We start from the raw sequence: 21,668 nt of genomic DNA, 5'->3' as shown, positions 1-21,668 counted from the left end.
GCTAGGGCCTGGGGTTGTGCTGCATGCAGACACGCAGACAGTTCCTCCCCAGAGACCTGCCCAGACGTGACCCTCTCAGGCAGGGACAATGACTGATAGACTGGGCAAGAGCAGGAGACAGAGCCACAGGCACTGCAATTGGGCCACATCAACCGCAGGGAAAGGGCTCCCCCCCCCATCTTCCCCTGCCCAGGACTATTTTTGCTCTTTGCATCTTTGCTTTATTTAGAACATGGGCCCTGCAAACGGCCACGCTCCGGCTCCAGCAGAGCCACAACCACGAGGCTGTGCTGCTACAGAGGCTTTGAACCAGGATTTGATGGGCCCCAGGGTTTCTCGTGGTGACCCAGCCCCAGCCCTGCAGCATCTCCCCCTTTGGCTCCTGCAGGTGGTGAGAACCCCAGGGCTGGCTCATCCTTTGTGCCGGGGCAGGCAGGGAAGCAGCGAGACCTCCAGCTCCCCTCCACCTCAACGGAGATGCCCCTGCCCCCTCAGTGCCTGCATCCTGCGGAGCTCTTCCTGCTTTAAACTGACTTGAACCTGCCCGAGGGGAGACTGAGCTGAGCTCTTAGGCAGAAGCTCTTCCCTGGGAGGGTGCTGAGGCGCTGGCACAGGGTGCCCAGAGAAGCTGTGGCTGCCCCATCCCTGGCAGTGCTCAAGGCCAGGTTGGACACAGGGGCTTGGAGCAAGCTGCTCCAGTGGAAGGGGTCCCTGCCCGTGGCAGGGGTTGGAGCTGGAGGAGCTTTAGGGTCCCTTCCAACCCAAGCTGGGATTTTGCAGTGCCTGGGGCTGTGGGGAGGTTCCTGCGGGAGGGCTGGGGCCTCGCAGCCCCGCAGCATCACATCCACACTGGACACGAAACGCAGCGGGAAGCACGGGAAGCCCCAAGAGCCGAGCAGCAGCCTGGGGGGGGGGTCCCCAACTTGGGGGAACGCACCGGGCCATGGCCGAGCCGACAGTGCCACCTGCTGCCACTGCGCACCCGTCCCACGCTGCAGGGACAGCGCCCGAGCCCCCTCCGATGCCTCAAGCTGCTCCCCCCTTCCCAAAGCAGAGACCAGCTCCATGCGTGGTGGGGGGCACAGGGAAACCCACAAGCTGCGCCCCTCTGTTCGCCCCGGACCCCCCTCAAATCCACCTGGATGTGCGAGCCCCACTTCTCATACCAGCAACACACAATAGGAGACATCCCCCAGGAGCCTGCGAAGTCAATGATATATTTTTTATTAAATATACATCCTCTCTTGGCACAAATCTTCAAATATATAAACATCATATAACAAAGTGTCTTCACTGCAATAAAATAGAACTCCAGATCCAAGAAAAAGCAGTCAAAATCGACCCACACGCTCACACACACGCAGGGATGGCAAGGACAAAAGGCAATCGAAGAGTGTTTGTGCTGATATATGCATAGACCACACAGCGAGCAGCGCTGGGAAACCTGCCTCACATGGGGAGAATGGGAGGAACCAGCCCCTGCAAGAAATCCAGGCTGGTTTGCAGGAAGGCCACCTCCTCCTCTTGCCCAGGCCAGGTAAGGAGGGTCCATAACGTACGTCCTGGCTCTCTGCAGCGCTCAAGGACCCAGCCAGGCACTGAGGAGCTGATGCGGGAAGTATCCCACTGCATTCCCCCCTTCTCCTGCCTGCCCAAGGCCGGCACCAGACTCACTTGGGGTTGCCACAGTGCTCAAGCTTTGTTTCATGCCTCATCTGCTCCTGTGCTAAAGACACTAAAGGATGAAGACTGCAGTTCTTCTAGGCAGAAGGTGGCAAGAAGTTCAAAGTACCATTGTCTTAACACAGAAGCTATGAAGCTGCTTTTGGAGAGCTCCCCCAGAGTACCAAAGCTCCACCACAGAACCCAGCCCATGGCTCACAGTGACTTTATGCCCCAGGAGGCTGCAATTCCTCTCTCCATCCTTCCACCACGCTCCTGCCAACCAGCAGCCAGCTCATGGGCAGCTCTGGCTGCCTGGGGCACTGGCAGAGGTCTGCATAGGGCAAGCAGGCTTGCAAGAAGCCAGCTCAGATCCCACCTCTCACACATCCGAGTTCCCCAAGTGACCCTTGGAGCCTCCAAGAAGGATGAGCTCTCCCCAGGACTCATTCCCAGCAAGCAGCCACTTCCACAGAGCACGTGGGCATCACTGGAGGGATCGAAAGAGGGAATGTGAAGGAGCAGCAGCATTTCACAGCTCGTGAAGGGAAGATGCTAAGGGAAAGCAAAGGCGCTGGGGCTGGACAAGGCATTCAAGATCCTTTCAAACAAAACCACCTGCCCCATCACTTTGTGCCTTTTACTTCTTGTGTCCACACACAAGCATCCCTTGCCTGTGAGGGGGAAGCTGAGCTGGGCTGTTTGGGCATCATTATCAAAGCTGCAATTTGTCATTTTGGATGCATTTCATTGGACCTGATTTTCTCCAAGTGCTCGTGCGGGACTAAAGGTGCAGAAGCAGGGAGGGAAGGAGAGCAGAGGGGGGACAATAAACGCACAAGTTAATGTTTGGCAGTAACACATTAAGGAACAAAGAGAAACATGACTTGGAAATAAAAGCAAGGTACTCGAGAAGAGTAAAATGAAACATTAGGGAATTTGTGGTAATAAAGAAGTTCTAAAGAGAACAACTAGAGAATATTCCTGTTAGACTTCTCTCGGAGCTAAAGGCAATGGATCTTCTTGGCCAGCACACCCCCACAAGCCCCTCCCCCCTTTCCAAATCAGCATGCCCAAAACTCCTCGGGCACTCATTGAGGCAGCAGAGAGATCTGGAACATGTCTCAATTCATGCAGGGATTAGGAGAGGGGAAGGGAACACTCTGTTTCTCCTTTCCTACATTCAAATCAAAGAGGGAACATAAAAGTAAAACCAAACCCAACACTATTTGAATGAACCCAATGCAATAACACACAGTTACTCTGAACACTCCTCCCCAAGAAACAAAAGCACCAAACCCACCACAGACTGAATTCAGAGATGTGCCTCTGAACCACCACTCAGCCTGCAGAACTTGGGCAAACGTGTTTGGCTAAGACTCCACTGAATTAAAATCAGTGGTTCATTCAGGAACAACTGAGCCCAGTGCTTCAAGCCTGGCTGTGCTTCAGGTCTCGTTTCTCAGCTGAGAGGCCCCAGGCTCCCAATGAGCTGCATGCACCATGGTGGGCAATGCTGGGCTCAGCAGAAGCTGCCTCCTCCACAGGCCCCTGTTCATGTACTCCTGACATAGCAGAAGGTACCTTGTGCAGATCTGCCCTCCCGTTCAGTCCCACACAAGAGGCAAGTCATCCAGTGTAAATCCTCTCTCTGCCAGGACCCAGGAGGAATTAAGCCACCTCTGTTGCCACAGAGGTTCAGTGATGCTCATCATCTACAACAAGCACTGCTGCACTTGCCTCTGAGATGACCTACCATACTGTGGAGCAAAGGAGCTCACTCCAGCTTGGATGCCACAGTTCACCTTCCTCTTGTCTTCATATAGTACCCATCGGCTGGGCAGGAAGGACTGTGCTTTGAACCAGCAGCCTCCAAGCTGAGAGGGAGCTTGGCACGGATTGTGCACACAGTCAGACACATACGCACGCAGAGTCAACCGCTGGCACACCTGGTTGCTGGTCTGTACCTCCCTTTTGTGGTAGGATACAACTGCCTCAGGATTTCCTCACTGGGCCAGACAACATAAAACACAAGAGCAGAAGTAATTGGCTTCTCCATTGGAGAAAAGAAATCAGAGCTCTTGCATAGGACTAAACAAAACTTCACCCAAAGAGAAGAGCTGATCATCTTCCCCTAGCAATGGGAGCAAAAACTGTTCAGAGTTCATGGCTATTGTCTCTAAAGACTCCCAAAACAGCAACACCTGACATTAATCACAAGGTAATTCAGCAACTGCAGTTTCACAACAGAAATCATCATTTGTGGGCTTCAAGGCAGAAATCACTGAGGTTAATACCCTGCTTATCCATGAGCATTAAAGCATGATCGATCCCATGTGTTCTGGGAACACCACACATGCTAATACTCCAGTACACTGGCTTTCTGCCACATCCACAAACTGGAAGTGTAGGTGCTCGATTCCTGGGGAAATATTTGGCATTAGAAGCAAGTTATGCTCCAAGGAACAAGTGCAAATGCAAAAGGAAGGAGAAAGCTACTTCTACCAATTGTGCAATTACCTCCAGTCCCATTAATAAAGACACAAGGCTTAAACTACAACAGCTAAAATACACCAGAAAAGGACAGCTTTTAAATGACGCCTTAGTTTTCTTTAATACACTGTGGGCTATATCAGCTGGAAAGGGATTTTTAATCTTAGCTTATGTCATCTGATTCTCAGAAGTCTGAAGTTTGCTGTGACCTTTGTTACACTCCATATTTCAGCTAAGAATGGAACATAAACCAAAACCACCCCCAAAAATCTCCATTTCCCTGAAAACTGATCTCAAACAGAAACACTGGAAGGTTCTTTACCATTCATTTTCAGATTGCAGCTGGAAATGATTGGCACTAGGTTATCCTTTCTAAAGGGTCAATACTGGCTTGGGTACCCCCGTTCTCCCAAGGACCAAGTTGGTCCAGAAGAACTCGAGGAATAAAAACAAGTGGGCTTAGGTGTGGACTAATGAACAGAGGGGACACAACCTACACAGCAGGCACCATACGACAACAAAGTTGTTCAGAAGCAGGACCAGCAGCTCGAGCCAACTGCCAGGCCACGTTCACTGGATGTGAAGAGCCCCTCAGGATCGCTGGGTCTGCATCTCCCTGACGTTTGTTCTTGCATAAAGCAGCAGCCATAATACTGCAGGATAAAACTGCTGAAATTTCAAGTCTGTAACACTTCCTTTTCTAGTGCATCAACATTACAGTTTGCCAAATCCCTCAGAAAACGCTGCCTTTAAGACCATAACCACAACAGAAAGGTCTGGGGAGCCCAAAAGCACTACTGCAGGTCAATTCAATCCAGTCTGTGAATCCAGGCACAGCCCCTCCCCTCAACACTGACAACAAACAGGAGGATTTGATTTCCGAAACTGCTCAGAATTTTCATCTCCTGCTGGCCTCCGTCTTTGGTAATCTCAGAGGGATGCTGGAGCAAGGGATATTTTATGCAACTCAACCCAGAAATGAGAACGTTTGAAAAAGGATAGTGTTTCCAGCCAGAGCCCACATTCAACTTCTTATGTTTTGGAAGTGACCTGGACCTGTTAAATCCTGCTGTGTCCTGTTTTACGGAGACTCATGTTTACAGGTCAGAGGAATCTGGAATTCCCTACAGATGAACTGGAATATTGCACTTGGCAGACCGCCACCAGCTAACACATGTTCAATAACTAAGAACTGCCTACCGGGAATAGCAGTCACTTCCCAGATTCAGGGCTTCATTCTACCAACACCGAGTCCTCCCTTTCATCATACACCGCTTCATCTGCCCACAGAGACCCAGGTGTGGAGCCAGCAGCAGCATGGTTTTGTTTGAGAGGCTCCACTCCTGGTATCACAGAGTAAAACAGAAGGGTGAAGCAGCTACTGCAGAGGACTCGGTTCTGCAGAATTCTAGGAAGAAGTTTGCTTAGGAGAACATTAGTTTCAGGTTGAGGTTTCCAAGTAACTCAGAGGCTCATTAAAAAGAAGAAAATCCAACAACAAAAAATAACAAACAAGTAAAGGTGAGTTCTCAGCTGCAGGAGAGCAGGTATGAGGTGAGGGAAGGCTAGCATTGCTCTTTCTACACGTGTTGTACTTTTCCCCAGCAAGGGCTGTGGGGATTAAGCTACTACCTTTCAACATTAGAGCCGTGCTGTAATTTACGGAGAAGGATCTGCATCAGGTCAAAGGTTGTGAAGCTTATTCCCACTGCAATTGGACCTTTGACCCAGTTCATGCTGAGTCCTTTGTACAAGCCACGGATTAGTCCCTCTTCTCTTATAATCTCCTGCATAGTGAGAAGGATGGAACTGTACGTGTGTCCCATGACCCCCGCTGTCTGCATCCGTCGGCGAACCACGTCCAGGGGGTAAGATGCTGACTGGCCAATCAAACCTGCACAGGCACCAAACAAGAGGCGCTCTGGGGGGGATGGCTGCAACTTCCCACTGTGATCTGGGAAAGAGAAAGGAGCAGCATTTAGAGAGCTTCTTAGAAGAAAACACATAGTTAGGGTCAAGTGGGTGGAGAGCCAGAGAGGACTGAGTGCCAGAGCTCCTGGGGCTGGTTGTTAGATAACTTGGTATGGAACCAAGTCCTTCTGCACCCAGGACTTGCACCCTCTTGCTCCTCTGCAAGACAGATACTGCTTTTCTGCAGCTTGCCTTCTTCATAGTCTGAAACTGGAAAGATGGAGGCACAAAGCTCCACGAGCACAGTTGTTCTGGGCAACCTGATCTAGTTGAAGATGGCACTGCTCATTGCAGGGAGGCTGGACTAGATGACCTCTGAAGGTCCCTTCCAACCCAAACTATTCTATGATTCTAGAACTTTGCAATAGGTTTCAAGGCCAGGAAAAGGCCTTGTACCACAGAATCCAAACATCTCAAATTGGCCAAAAGCCTACAGCATTTCATTTGAAAGCAGAGCAAGTTGCCTTTACCTGCATGTAGTTTCTTCAGCGTCTCGTAGGTGAAGAAGCTAAGCCCAGCATATGGAATCACTCCAATGATGGTTGGTGTAAATCCCCTGTACAATGTCTTCAATCCTTCCTCTCGGGATATTCGGATGAAGACATGAACAATATTGCTGTACCTAGCACATGGACACAGGAAAAGCAAACCTGTGCTGGTTAGTGACTGCACACACCAGGAATATTTCCAACAGGACTTTCTGAAGGATCAACAATTAATTAATTCTGGGCTCTGAGCTCATCCAACAGCTCAGAAGGGATTTCAGAAGCCTGTCTGCAAATGGAGAAGCCTGTCACCAGCGCTCCCATTGCCCTATCACAACATGCTGTCCTATCTGTTGGAGCTCTTCCGGAGGTATCGTGCCAGTTGGCCTCCTAAAGAACCCCCCCCGACAGGTTTTACTTGTGAGGTCTTTCAGTATCGATCTCCTTCCAGTCCCTGGACTAACCAGGGCTCTGGTCATTTAATCAGTGCTCAGACCCCAGCAGTAAGAGGTTTATTACACCAATGGCTCTGAGCAAGAAGTGACCCAGAAAATGGGAATAAAGTCATCTGACCTTAAAAGAAAGTGCTGCAATTGTTCATGGTGCTTGTACTTGCTTTCGTTAGGCACTTACATCTCCTTCGGCGTGACAGCCATTCGAGCACGGACCATATCCAAAGGGTAGGTTAACATGGCAGCCGTTGTGCCTGCCAGAGAGCCAGCAATGAATCGAGGAAAGGGTGTCAGCGCTCTAAAGTAAGGTGAGAGAAGAGACCAAACAGATCACCTGGAGATGGAAATACTACGTGGCTTTTGAGCAGGGCTCTACTCTACCTGCTACCGAATCCCTTCCCTGCCTGTTCACTGAAGAGAGGTGGGTGGGTTGGGGATGAAGCAGCTGTGGTTTGCCACAGACAGCAAGACAGAGGCTTAGAGAATATCTTTGGCGAGTACAAAAAGCCTGACTTGAGGTGTCTCAGACATTACATGCCCAAAAGCAAGAGATTCAGGCCATGCACATGGCTCAGCAGTGCAAGGCTGAATTCTTGTTGCTTCTCCTGCAAAGAAAAGCTCTTTTTGTTTTGCCTGCCCACTCTCAGCACAGGGAAGTGCTAACTCAATGTCTAGGCCACTTCTTGCTCACGCCTCTAGAAGATGGGGTCTTCTTCTCACAAAGATCTCCCCTGTGCAAGACTAGAAGCCCAGCCCTTTGCTCAGGCCCCTCACACACACCCTGTTCTGCAAAGCCAACATGGGGGGGGGGGGCAGCATAACTCTGTCTAAACAGAGCTTTCAACTGAGCAATGTGCTCCCTCCCTTCCTCCAGTCTATGGGCCCACAGACTGCTCCATCCTGCTCAGCCAGGATCAAAGCCACGCTGCATCTTACTTTCCCTGGAAGCCGTAGTAACTCCCCAGGAGCTGCTTGTACTCTTCGTGTGCACAGAACTGAATGGCAGCGTAAGGGATCACACGGACCATAGTGGCTGAGTTCCCCCTCCAGAGACTCCAGAGGCCTTCATTGAGGTAGGTGCGATAAATCAGCCTGTAGGCTTCCTGCAGGCAATGGATCAAAGGTCAGACAAGGGAGATCATGATAAGGAGGAGACCAAACAATAGTGGAAGAAAAGGTGACCCTATAGCTTAACCTCTCCAAATCCTCCTTCCCACCCCAAACATGGTAAGCTGGTATCAGCTGTTTGTGTTTGCAACTAAAACATCTTCTCTGGGGAGACCGCATCAGATAGATCAAAGCAAAAAAGAACCAGTCATGAAGACAAGAGGTTTAGGTTCAAGACATCTTCATTTTCTCTCCACAGGCAAGGCACAGAGCTGGAGTGCTGCTTGTGCAAACCTTTTCTCAACCCAAATTAATCTCCTTAGTAAAAGACAGAACCATTTGGATTACAGATACGAGCACAGCACACATGGGACAGCTGGAACGTGCATGCCATGAAACATTCAGCAAGCCACGATAGCGATCAGCTCCTAAATTCAAAGTCCCTCCACACTTGGCAACAACTCCAATGGGGGCTGGGGGAAAGAGAGCAGCCGCGAGAGGATAAGGGCTGACAAACCAAAGGCACAGGTAGAACCTGGAGCATGAAGGAGGAACCAAGGCCTCTCTGTGCGAGGCACTGGACTAAACATGAACATAAGAGAGCACTGGCCTCAGGACTATTACAAATACTGTTTTTAGTTTTTCCCTCTGTGCTCTTTCACTGTGAGTGCTGCTACTAAGAGCCAAGCAAGAAAGGGAAATAAATACAAACAGAAGCTGCTGTTAGGGCTATTACTACCATTACTCAAACCCTTCAGGTCAACAGGAGACAGACACATCACCTCACCTTGGCAGAAAATCTTTTTGAAGACACTAAAAAGAAAAAATGAGCATTAGGTCTCGCAATACATTTAGATGGATCAAATAAACCATACAGGCCTTTTATCCAAGGCATAAAAATAGAAGCAAAAGAATTAATGCAAGAGGAAATAGAGATTCTTTATAATAAACAATGACTTTCCACTGGTAAGCACTCCCCAATTCTTTAGCACATCCATACATTTTTCCACCTACTGTTATGACAATGCTCAGTTTGTGCCACACTTCAAGCACTAAAAATAAATGAATACATCAAAAAATTAACACATAAAAATCAGAGCAGCATTGACCGTTTCTTTCAGTTGAGCATTCCCATGCCCTGGTTCCAGACTAATGCCAGAATCCAGCAAAGAACTGGTCTGTTTAGGGAGGCTCCATGCAGAAATGTTTTCATCCCAGCAAAACTCAACACTGGGGTTCTTTTCTTGCCTCCATTCAAACTGACAGCGCCTCTTTAGCCATGTAACACACCAGGCATTTGGAAGCAGCATTTCTTTGGCATCCAGCAGCTGTTTTGTAACACTCCTCCCGGAGGAAGGAAGCCCAGGCTAAAACGCGAGCAGCAGCACTAATGAAACACGGTTCCAATTAAGGGTCTATTGCAGTTGCCTTCAAACTCGTTTGAGACTTGTAACCTCTCAAGTGTATCGAGCATCCCATGCAAATACGTTTTCACCACACTGCTCCTTTCTGCAATTCAATGTTTTTAATAACAACACCACCTCAATAACCAATCGCAACTGGCCCCACAATGGAACAGAGCTGTTTTCCCTCTCCCACAGGAGAACTCTTCAGTCTCTAGTTCAAGGGACAACCTTCCTACACTCACACGGCCCAAGATGCTTTCCCTCTTCACAGGCAGGGAAGAGGCCCCAGAATAAAATCCTTTAGGAAAGCAAGAAACTAAGAAACCCATTAGACGCTAAGGAATTGGTCAGACAGGGCACATTTTAATCTTCTCCTCTGCAGTGAGGTTAACGGGCCAAACCAAACAGGTCTTTCTATAAATGCAGGCCCTGTGCAAATTAAAGGTGATTTATATGGACAGCTGTTGACTCACCCCAGTTCTGCAGCTTCCATCTCACCTCATTTCCAACCTCAGATGAACTACAGTGTTTGTTCTGACGAGGAAGCACAACACGTACTCACTACTGCCCAAGCATCTGGTCACAGATGCAATCCCAGCCTGCAGCCAGCCCAGGCTTTAGCTCTCTACAGCTTCAACTCCCTGATCTCTATCCCTGCTATTCCAAACCTCAGCCCCGGCTACGTGGAGGATGAAAACCATGTCAAATGAAAGTCACTTCAAAATTAAATGTCATCCAGGGATTAGATTAAAACCTACCCAATTCATTTAATCTGGGATGTCAACCAGATTTAAAACTCTTGGCTTCACCAACTGCCTGCTGTATTAACAGTCTGCACTCTTCCCTTTGGGACAATTAGTGTGGCTGACAGATCCCGCACTGCAACAGGGAACTGAGCAGAGCCCATGATGGGGCTGAATCCCAAATCCCACTAAACACGTGAGAATTTTCTATTCCAATTAGATGCATTTCATTTGCAGTGACACACTTTGCGGGTTCCAGAAAGGGCTTTGTAACACAAAGCCAGGTATGCCAGCCTGAATGCCTGTGCAGTGCTTTTCCTCATTAACTTCACCTCTAACCAAAAACAACTCATCTGCAACCCAATGCACCTCTTGGTAGTAAAGCCTGCATACATTTGAGCAGGCAGAGCCTGGCCTTCAGCCTTCAGCAAGAAACTCAAACAGCTCAATTACCTCCCTCCAGTGTCACCACATCTCCTTCTACTGCTCCTGGCCCCTCCCCACCTTATTTCTCCAAGCTGGACACAGACACCCAGAGCGTTACCAATCACCCCTCAAGCACTGACTTTACACTGTCTATAAACTCTGTGCTCCAAAAGTCTCCCTGATGTAGAAGAACACGAGGCCAGGCAACATCCACAAGCCACTGGCACCATGACTAAGCAGCAGCATGTGCATCTGTGTTACACTGAAAGAGCAAGACTCCTGCTGACTACCGCGAGACTCGGATCCAGTAGTATGGGCCAGACACAGAGCTGACTGACACCTGTGATAATCCTAGTGAGAACCCAGCAGTAGCTTTTTAGACTCAATTTACTGTGGTAATGTCACTGTTCTGTCAGCATCCTGCCAGGTCTCTGGAGCCTGAAGGAGGGCAAAGCACCAGGGAATAGGCTGAGCAGGTCAGAGGAGCTCTTTGGATTCTGCCAACAATAAAGGAAGAGTGTTCTGCAAAAGCCATCAGGACTCACCTTGGAACATGATTTTTGTCCTGTCCAGTGGAGCTACTGCGGTTTTAGCAACAGCACCAGCCAATGCACCAGACATCAGGGAGTTGAGCACTTTCTTTTTCTCCCGGGTTTCCTGGAACAAGGCATTGTTCAGTGTGACACAGTCAAGCCTAAGCAAAAGCTGTGAGATTTTACTTTTGCTGCAGCATTTACCCCCCTCTCAAAGGCTTTGGTCCAAGTTCTCTTAAAAATTTCAAGCACGGTGAAGTCTTGGTCAGCTCATGAAGCACAAAGGTTGGACCTGTCTGCTGAGATGGAACGTTCCAAGGGCTGTCACCTCTTACTTGTACTGTTGCTGTACAGCTGAAGCCAGGACACCCCTGTTGAGATCTCCAAAAGCTAAGCTGCTACCTCCTCATGATTTAGGCATGGAAAAAAGGAAAGCGTCTTTCCAACCCTTCCACTAACACGCAAGCCCTATTTCCACACTGTTCTCAAGATCCTCAGAATAAACCAAGACATGTTTCCTACTATGATAAATGGAATGGCAGTGGTTTGTTATTGACATTCCTACCACAGCTCATCCTTATAAAGCTGCTATCTTCTCCTAACACATGGGCAGAAAGCAAGTAAATGACTTGAAATCTAATACCGTGAAGGTTACAGACTGTAAGACAAGTTGAGACAAGGCTTAAGAATGTGAACTTGTGATATGTCGTGTGCTTGGGTGGAAGAGTCCACATTTTTGTTTCTTCAGAATGTTTCACAACTAGAAAGTTAATGTTTATTACCAAAAGACGTGGTTCAGTTCAATTCTTCCCTTCCGATGTCTGCTTGTCTGGTGCTAAACACAAGGGCAGCCATGCAAAGGCATGTGTGAACTTCAGCCTGAGTTTTAGTCTAAATCAGACCAAGGTTCAGCGTCACCTTCTCTCCCAGTGTTTCTAGCAGGAGTCTAGCAAGAACAGGGAAAGCCAGGCTTCCCAGCTCTGCCACTGAAGACGTAACAAGACATAACCTTGACCCATGAACACAACCCTGCCTGCCTGCCAGCTCTTCCCAGAGGGCTGCAATTGCTTGGCTATGCTCAGAGAGAGCAAAAGTCACACTTTTGGTGGCTTGCACGTACACTGCAACTCCTTCAGGATTCAAATCCCATTGAGATCCTCCCTTCAGACCACAGCCACGCAGCTCTTCTCTCACACCCAACAACCTCCTGCCCTTACCTCTGGTGGCAGATGGGTTGATGGAACTGGCTCCACATCCTGCCGCTGGAAATCCACTCGACCTTCTCTCACACCATTACCCATACCAGTTGCACTTACAAGCGGGCAGAAGAGCTACGGCTCCTACATTGAAAACAAGAACAAAGAGTTAGTGTCAAAATAGGAAATACAATGCTTGTACGGGAGGGAGGAGCCACCTACTTTCAGAGCCATTTTCAGTAGGAGAAGCCCTCTCCCAAGCTCCCAGATGAAAAGCATTTTCAGGATTCTAGTGCCATCTCCTTCCTTTAAGGTGCAAGTTTACGTGTGTGGGTACTTTGATGCTATATAAGAACTCTTTTCAGCCACAAGGAACTCAGGTGCAAGTTACATCAAAATATCCATCATTTCTGGAGAGAAGAATGAGATCCTGCTCTGCCCTTCTCCACCGCTTACAGTGAGGCTTTTGGCTGCTGGTTAGGCTCACTGCTGAGCATCTAGATACTGGAGAAGTCAGGCAGAAACTTAAAACCCAGCCTTGGAAAATGGAAAGAACAGTGAGAGCCGCAGGTCCCGAGAGCCTGCCAGGAGCAACCGGAGCTTATTCTAGGGAAGAGGTCAATCCAATGCCTCACACGTGCCATAAGGGCTATTTTGATGATGCCAGTGATTTGCCTGAGAGCAGCACATCAGTGGCTCAGAAGTCCCTTTCCTCACAGCTGCACTGCACATGTGCTTGCAGCTGGTGAATCAGGGCAGTTTGCACAGATGTTTCTTGCTGTGGTACCTGTTCCCACTTGCCTCGTGAAAGGCAACGCCAGCCTAACCTCGGCTGCAGAGGATACATGCAGAGATAATGCTCTAGAGACAAGCTGCCACTTCAGTGTCTGACTCCCCAGTAGCCCTGTTTTCTATGTTTTTCATCCTTAAATCACAGAAGTGAAGAGCTGAAGTTCGACTAACTGGAGCTGGCACAGAAAGGTGCCCTCTCCGCATCCTCAACCTACTCACAACTGGAGTATGTAACTCCAAAGAGCAGTTTTCCAAGCAACAAGCCTGCTCACACAGCCGTGTTTCCCTTTGCTCAGTGTCCTTTCGAGAAATGCAGTGTTAGGAAATCTAAATGCCCAAACTGGTCCCCAGTTCTGCCGCAGCCTTCTCGTGTCTTCCTGTTATTTCACCCTCCTTGGATGCCTGGGAAACCACAGGCACACCGGCTCGCTTACCTGGAAAGACTGTCTTCAGACTGGTTTTTCCCCTTTAACAATCTCTATTATGTGCTTGTCAGCACCTTTCATTCTTGCTGACCTATTTCCGCCCCCCCCCCAGCATCACCCTCAGAAATCAGTGCCAGACTTCACTCCCAAACCCCTGTGGTTGCAGCAGAGATACTGAGGCAGAGCCTGAGCAGCCGTGTCTGTATTCGTGCATGACCAGTTTGTGATGGGGAAGCTGTGCGTGACGGCTGCACGCTCAATCCAAAGCAGGACAAACACACCTGGGCATCTGTAATGCCAGACCTCACTGGCTGGAGCTATAGGAAGACGCATGTTAATGTGTTTACAACTCCTGAGGGTGGTTTAGAAAAGAGGAGATAGCAAGATGTTGCTCAGAGAGTAATAACTCAAGGTTTTAATCATGGAATGGATCAGGTTGAAGGGACCTTAAAGCTCCCCCATTCCCAACCCCTGCCACAGGCAGGGACCCCTTCCACTGGAGCAGCTTGCTCCAAGCCCCTGTGTCCAACCTGGCCTTGAGCACTGCCAGGGATGGGGCAGCCACAGCTACTCTGGGCACCCTGTGCCAGCGCCTCAGCACCCTCCCAGGGAAGAGCTTCTGCCTAAGAGCTCACCTCAGTCTCCTCTCGGGCAGGTTAAAGCCATCCCCCCCTTGTCCTGTTCCTACATGACTGTAGGGCTAATGAAATGAAACACAGAACTAATGATAGGCAACATCAGATAGACCAAAGCATGACCTAAACAGCATCAATGTTTGCACTTGAAAAGTCTGGCAGCTTGGTCACATCAGACCACGTGTACAACAAATCCCATACGGATCAAGAGCAAAGATGATTCATAGCACCAGGAGCAGAGCACTTCATTAAATGATCCTGAAGAACACAAGAGTATTTCTAATTACTATCTGCACTTACTTCCTTTCCTTCTTATCTTATGTACCTGGAAAATGTACTGTAAAACAAAGCCTTTCAGCAAAAGCATGAAAGAAATCACAAGTAGAGTTATTGTCCCTCGCTGTCTCCAATCAGGAAATGTAGGTCACAATATTAGATTTCTCTCTACCAAAAATAAACCCACAGAAATAGAAGTCATGCTGAAGAGCTCAGGAATGCCATATGTAACTTTGCTTTGAAACCCGATTTGGAAAGATGATTGAGAAAGAGATGACTAAAAGGACATTTTTTAACCTAAACTCAAGTTCTTAAGCCTGGACTTATTATAGAGCATGCACATGCGTAACGATGATGTCCATTCACTCCACAATATCCCCTCTGATCCTCTGCAGACATGTTCTTTATTTTTAGTGCCCAGGGCCCTGATCTTACAACCACCTGTCTACATGCTCAGTTTTACACATTCAAACTGCCCACATGCTCTACATAAATACAGGCTCTACGCTTGCCAAAGCTGACATGGAAAACCAGCAGTTCTTATTTCCGTTCACATTTGCTCCCTGCAAAGCAATGCGGCTGGACTCTGATGTCAGGGAGTTATGAACTGAATTCTGGCTGCTGGGACCAAACCTGCCCTTTGGAAGCACAAAGAAAGCTTTGCTCTGAAGTTCCAATGTGAATTTGGCCATTAGAAGCCAAACATTATTTTGCATATATAGAACCTGACTTGCTCATTAAGGAATCCACTGAAACCCAATGCGGCACAGCGGGACAGCCTTTAAATCCCTGTGTTTTGTGGAGCTCTGTACACAGTCATTACTGATGTTGACAAAGCCACAGGCAGCGAGAACGAAAATAGCTGTGGATTAGATTGATTTCTTTGTAACACACTTCCGTGTTATTCATATTGTAGTTAACACGAGTCCTTGTCACACATCTGGATCCAGGTTCCTCAGCACCACGCGCTGGAGAGCAAAGCATTCCCCTAAGAGAATATATAATCAGACAGCACAACTGCTGGCAAAGGCGAGTTCAAGAGTTAAAGAGGTTTAATGAGTAACACAGGCTGTGCTTTTACAACAAAAAATCCTCAGAGCTTATTGAAAATACAAAGTACTTACTCCAGCATCCAGTTTCCAAGCCCATCCAAAAACACTGCCTTTAATGTAGCCACACCAGTTCAGTCATGGATTAAAGACTATTTACCAAGCTGTGAACCAGGGAAGCTCAGGCCCTTTGTTTCTGGCAGTTTTATCTTAGACAAACTGATGACTATAGCTGCAATGGTCTGTTTTGTGATGGTCCTTTGAGCCCTGGGACTCTTCCTAGGTATCCTGCCTGGGTTCTAACAATTGCAGAAACATCTGTGCACCAAAACAAACTGCATCCCTCTCCTGCCAACAGATGCACAGAATACGCTCTGCACGTTAAAAACTAGAGCCTTGTTAGTCTCTGCCTTCCATTCTCCCAGCTATCTCGAGCAGCACTTAATGAATACCTGAGCAAGTTCAATCAAGCTGTCAAATTGCCTCTCTGACAAGTCAGACATTCTGCTTTTCTTGGTGGGGATTTTGATTAAAAGGACAGGCGAGACAGAATCAAGTTATTCAGATGATAAAAGCAACCTGCTACGAAGAACATCTTCCAGGCAGGTGCCACTTCATTGCCCAAAGCAAGGTGGGGGTTTGGAGCAAAACCAGCTCTAGCTCTCCAAGCCACTCATGAATCCAATCATGGTGCTGTTGTTTCAGCTATCTCATTTGAATATATTGTAAATGGCAAAGTCTTAAGAGAATCAGTTGCTCCACAGAAGAGGCGAGGAGTTTCAGAGCCCAGCACCATGACTAAAAGAGAAGCACAAGTTCCGCAGCCAGGCTGTGTACAGTTAGAAGCACACTGCTGAAGGAAAGGCCTGAGGATTATTACTCATCTCCAGCTTTTAAAATTAAACCATATTTAAAAGTTGGACTTCGCATCACTGGGGCACAGCCTGCCTGAAAGCCTCCTTTGTGTTCTACCAGCAACGCACATGCTCCCCCATGGCAGATCAACACCACTGACTTCAGGAGCAGCAGGAAGATGTGGGGTTTGCTTAACTCTTACAGCTGATGGAAGCAGAAATCACACTGCCCATCTCTCCAAGCTTCACCAGCACCCTAACCACTCCTATTCTCCCAAAGCCTGGCCAGACCCCAAGCTACCCAGCAGTAGAAAAATACCTTTACAAAAAGCACTTACAAATACCTACAAAAGCAGGCTCAGTCATTAGAGTTCTCATGTTCCTACACAGTAAGAAAACAAATGTCTCCACCAAAAGGGTTGTCAAGCACTGGAACAGGCTGCCCAGGGAAGTGGTGGAGTCCCCATCCCTGCAGGGATTTAAAACACATGTGGATGGGGCACTCGGGGCCATGGTTTAGTGATGGACTTGGCAGTGCTGGGTTAACAGTCGGACTCGATGAGCTCAAGTGTATTTTCTAACACAGGCCCACAGGCTTTCCTTTCACACAGGTCTGGGTGAAGTCACGGTTCTCCGAGGCACAATTTCAACTTCATTCTTGTCGAGTCACTTGTTTCATTCCATTCAGCTCTGCCAGCTCCCCTCATTACAGCTACCCAGGCCTGAATTCTTCCTTTTCTCTGATGTTGCTAACATCACTAATGAAAGCGTATCATTCAATTAGGAAAAGAGAAAACCCAGAGAGTTCCTGCAGCAGTTTTCACCCATTTTCCCAGGCAGGCTGAGGTGAAACAGTACCCAGGGAAGTCGCTCCATGAAGTTTCTTTCAGTTGTTACTGCTAAACTGAGCAATTGAGCCTGACAGAGAAAAGAGATGTGGTAAAAGCTGAGATTACTGCAGCCTTAAATCTACCCTTGGAGCAAAAGCATCGTAGAAAAAAATCACAGGAAAAAGGGCTGAAACACTTATAACAGTGGCATGAACTGTAACTAGATGGCTTCTTGAGGCCCATCTTTGCATGCCAGTTTGATTAAACCACTCAAAATCAAAACCAGATATGCCCTGCAGACTCAACTCTCTTCAGTCGTTTTCATCTTTCAATTGCATACAAATCTGATCCCAAATCATTAGCTGTGAATAGCCCATTGCAATTCTTACTTTAAAGGTCTTTAAAGAATCATTGACCGAAAGACTCGCTATACGACAATATCTGGAAGAGTTTAACTTTTTTACATGCTTTCTTAGCTCCAAAGTACAAAATAAATGCTCCACCTGCCCCTGTCTGCCAGATGTAACTCAAGTCTGCCAATAAACCTGAGGATAAAGACACAAATTCTTTGCTTGGATTTAGATTATCTGACTGAAGGCCATTCCCGAGCACTGAGAAATGGTTAAATCTCAAGCTCTGCAAGCAAAGCCAGCTGCATTATTCAGAGGAGTCCAGGGGAGTTTTGCACTAAGCCTGGAAGGAAGGCGAGAGCCACGCAACAGAGAAAGTCTTGGCACGCAAAAACAGAGCTTCATTCTTCAGTTGCTAAAAGCAGCCTGTTGCTGGGAACACCTCAGCTGCGTTTTCCACAGCCAAAACCCAAAGACTGGTTCTTATCTGCGAGCCAGATAACAGCTTTATCTGAGGGAGAAGGCAGTGCTTAAACAGGGGCCCGGGGCCCTCTGCTGAACTCGCTCCACTTGTCAGACAGCAATCGCCTTCCTTTAGGAACAGACCCAAATAAGCCACTGCACCCACAGAACCCCCAGCATCCTCCCAGCCTGGATTCTCCTCTCAACAATTACTTTTCAGTGGTAATGCCATAAAGAAACAGCAGCAGAATGCTAGCTAGGACCCCTCAGTCAGCAAGGCCTCCTGCAGGCACATGCAGACCTCAGCTGCCATCAATGGAGCCTAGAGGTAGTCACCTGAGTGTCACCACAGGCACACATGAGGTCCCAGAGTGACAGATCCCAGCACTGCTGCAGTTTCGGAAGTCAAACTGAGATGCTCTGGAATACAGGCAAGCCCCGGTCAACACAGGAGCAATCCTTGCCAGGAACTATTTCAACACAATAACAAGCTCTGTGCTAAAACCTCAGCCATTTAAATTGCCCATAAAGAGGAAAATAAGGAACTCTTCCATCATTAAGCAGAACAACCCACAAGTGTGCCAGGAGGGTGTCATTTCCTATGGACAATGCTTTCCACATTGACTGTACTAGTCTCACTAGACCATGTGTTACACACCCCTATGCCTGTACAAAACTTGAAGCAAAGTTAAGCAGGAACTCTGCTTAGCCAAAGCGCTGCAGATTTTAATTAACTTGGTTACTTTATGGTAACTTGGGCCTGGCAGCACAAGACACAGACACACTATCATTCACTGCACAATGGCAAAGAGTAGCAGCTTTAAAGCACGACTAGAGAGCAAAGAGCTCCTCAAACATTTACTTTGTGGCCTAGAGTAAGCTGTTTGTGTTTTGGTTCACCTTTCCATACCACACAAAATGTGAGGTCCCTGTGTATGCCAGGCACCAGGAATACTCACATACCACCTGGAAGACAGAGCAGCACTGTAGCATGACGGATTGGTACCACTTAGCATCAGAAGGTACGAACCTGAATATCTCTTTTCCTACAATTAGCAGCAACCTAAGTAGAAGAAAACTACTCCTGGTTCCTGAGCTTCTTTTCTAACAGCAAACCTGTCTTACCTGTACCCAGCCCTTCCCCTTCAGCAGGTAACCACAGACTCAAGGCTGTGCTGGTGCTCACCTTCTGTTTTATGTAACCTCCTGAAGCCAAGTTGAACACACCACACATGCTGGAAACATGCACTCACAGCAGGGACTGCCCAAATCGCTGCATTAGCTACAGCTGCGGGACAAGCAAAAAGAGATTATTGCAGCTTCTGACTCATACTGCCCTGCTATCAAGAGCTACAATTCCTCTGCCTGAAGCAATCATCGGGGCCAGAGAGTTCCTGCTGAAATCCAACACCAAGGACAGCCCCAGTCACCCCTGTCCCCAGCAGCTCTCCTCCAGACCAACGTGCAGTGGTGCTAAACAATGACTTTTGGCTTGCTGGGGGAAAGGATACGAAGTGTTGAGTCTCCACAGCTCTAGAAGGATGCTCAGGGTCACCTGGAATCCAGCCCTGGTGTTTCAGGCTCCCCATCACAGGATTATTTTTAAACACATTCACCCACAGGTGGTTGATGTGATTATACCAACCCCCCAGTACCCTTATTACACAACCTCACTTCAGTCAGCTCTTTCCCAACACCCACAGATACCTCTGCTGTTCTGTATACACACACCCTTCTCCCAAACCAGTCATTTTAAACCCAGAATGTTTTCCAAACACTCTGAATTCATCAAGCCACAGAACATCACCAGAGGAGCACCGAAACCCCAGGAAAAGCTTTGCAGTTCATGCAACCGTGAAGCATTAAGAACCCATCACAAAAAGAGCCAGGAGACAGCAGGCTCCAAACCCACTCCACCAGTCTGCTGAATTAACAGCCAACAGGAAAGCAGCGTCAAGGAGCTCAAACACAACTTCAGCTCTTCTGAACGGGAGCAGAGGTTTAAGGTCAACGAAGCAACTGGAGCAAGTGCTACACCTGCGGTACAGCGAGTTACACCCTTAGCGTGCAGCTGGGAAGGTGGAACAGAGTTTATTAACCCTGCACATTCCCTTCCAGCGTTTTCCATGTGTCTTTTCACCCCGCGATCTAAGCCCAGTCCTGGCCACCTCTTGCATGCCCACGCTGGGAGGCAAAGCAGGAAAGTCACGGCCGCTCCACAACTTTGTGCTTACGCTGAAGTAGGATAGAGGCAGACGGCACCCAGAGATCTGCATTTCATGGCTCCCACACCCTCTACTATCAACCGCTCCGCAGAGAAACACAACCATGCAGCCTCCTCGGCTCCACATCAGCTTCCAAACCACACCAGAGCCTGCACCTAAGAGCGCTTCCGAGCCCAGCTCTCACCGAAGCACTTGGAAGGGAAGAGGAGCTCGATGCGCCCGACAAGCACCGGCCGCACACCTGGGAAGCGGGGCTGGCAGCAGGGAAGAGGCCAAGAGGCGCCGCCGGGCTGGCGCGGTGGCCAATGGCGCAGGCAGGGTGGCGAGCGGGGGGCAGGCAATGGGGCGGGAGGCTGCAGGCAGCCGGGCAGCGCGACCCGGGCAGCCGGCGCGGTGCCACAGCTCGGCGCGGAGCGCGGCCAAGGCCGGCGCCGCTCTACCCGCAGCGCGGGCCGGCTCCCGGCTCCCGGGCAGACGGCGGAGGCGGTGAAGCCCGCCCGGAGCAGTCCGAGCCCCGCCGGCACTGCCCGGACCGCTGGGACAGCGCGGAAGGAGGCGGGGGGCGAAGGCGCGGTGACCCCGGCGGAGGCCGCGGCAATGTCACCCGGCCCCGCACACCGCGACACGGCCCGGGGCTGCCCCGCCCGCAGGCGCCAGGGCCCGGCGATGGGCGCCCAGGGCCGGGCCGAGGGCCCGGAGCGCAGGGCCCCGCGGCCGGCCCGAGCCGCACTCACCGGAGCAGCGCCGCCTCAGCCGCCGTCTGCCGCCGCCGCCAGGCCGCCGCCTCCTCCACAGCGCCCGCGGGAGGCGGGGCCCGCCCTGCGGAGCAGCCAATCGCCGCGGCAGGGGCGGCACCGTGCGCGCGGAGTAGCTGAGCAGCCGCAGACAGGCAGTGGCGCCAGCCAACCGGCGCAGGGGAAGGGCGGGCGGGGCTGCAGGGGCGGGGCGTGGCGGGAGGCGGGGCGAGCCCAGCGGCGGGGCGCGGAGAGGCCGCCCCGTTCCGCACCTCCGGGCCCGGCGCCGCTCCCCCCTGCAGGGCCGGGGCCGGGGCCGGGCCTGCAGCCGCGTCCCCTCGCCCAGCAGCCGCCCGGCCCCTGCCCCGGCCGGGATTCAGCCCCCGCAGGTGCGGGGGGGGCAGCACCAACGCGTGTTCACGGTGAGGGAGGGTCCGAGCGTTCCTGCCGCCGTGGGGAAGGTCGCGTTTGGGTCTGTGCGTGCGGCCGTGGTGCTGCCACTCACCCGAGAGCTCGGCTGCACCAGAGCCACCGAGCGAGTGCTCTTCCCCCACCCACTCCG

At 49.9% G+C, this 21,668-nt stretch overlaps 1 protein-coding gene across 5 annotated transcripts; it reads right to left on the bottom strand.

Annotated features, from left to right (window-relative positions):
- Positions 1-1,208: 1,208 nt before the first annotated feature.
- Positions 1,209-21,192, bottom strand: SLC25A42 (solute carrier family 25 member 42). Of its 5 annotated transcripts, none has more exons than XM_065699926.1 (9): positions 21,107-21,155; positions 19,334-19,435; positions 12,496-12,618; positions 11,291-11,402; positions 8,958-8,983; positions 8,000-8,166; positions 7,245-7,361; positions 6,597-6,748; positions 1,209-6,109 (listed from the first exon to the last, which is right to left on the bottom strand). In XM_065699926.1, exons 3-9 carry the CDS (start codon positions 12,577-12,579, stop codon positions 5,784-5,786), a joined length of 984 nt encoding a protein of 327 aa, XP_065555998.1. In that variant the 5' UTR covers positions 12,580-12,618; positions 19,334-19,435; positions 21,107-21,155; the 3' UTR covers positions 1,209-5,783. The 5 variants fall into 5 exon arrangements, with proteins under 5 accessions (XP_065555998.1, XP_065555997.1, XP_065555996.1 ...); XM_065699925.1 differs by lacking the exon at positions 21,107-21,155 and adding an exon at positions 20,557-20,678; XM_065699924.1 differs by lacking the exon at positions 19,334-19,435 and having other exon boundaries at positions 21,107-21,192.
- Positions 21,193-21,668: the final 476 nt, after the last annotated feature.

Source organism: Lathamus discolor, chromosome 21 (assembly GCF_037157495.1).
Source record: "Lathamus discolor isolate bLatDis1 chromosome 21, bLatDis1.hap1, whole genome shotgun sequence".
In the NCBI taxonomy this organism is placed as follows: Eukaryota; Metazoa; Chordata; class Aves; order Psittaciformes; family Psittacidae; genus Lathamus; species Lathamus discolor.
The sequence above is the reverse complement of the archived record's forward strand: the minus strand, read 5'-3'. Positions and strand labels throughout refer to the sequence as shown.

Bases quoted from the DNA above. Each gene is read 5' to 3' on its own strand.
- SLC25A42 (XM_065699924.1), bottom strand. From the start codon at position 12,579: ATGGGTAATGGTGTGAGAGAAGGTCGAGTGGATTTCCAGCGGCAGGAT. The intron at 8,984-11,290 runs GTGAGTCCTGAT...TTTTCTTTTTAG, and splicing joins GACAAAAATCATGTTCCAAG to TGTCTTCAAAAAGATTTTCT. The intron at 6,749-7,244 runs GTAAGTGCCTAA...TCCATGTGCTAG, and splicing joins GCTGTCACGCCGAAGGAGAT to GTACAGCAATATTGTTCATG.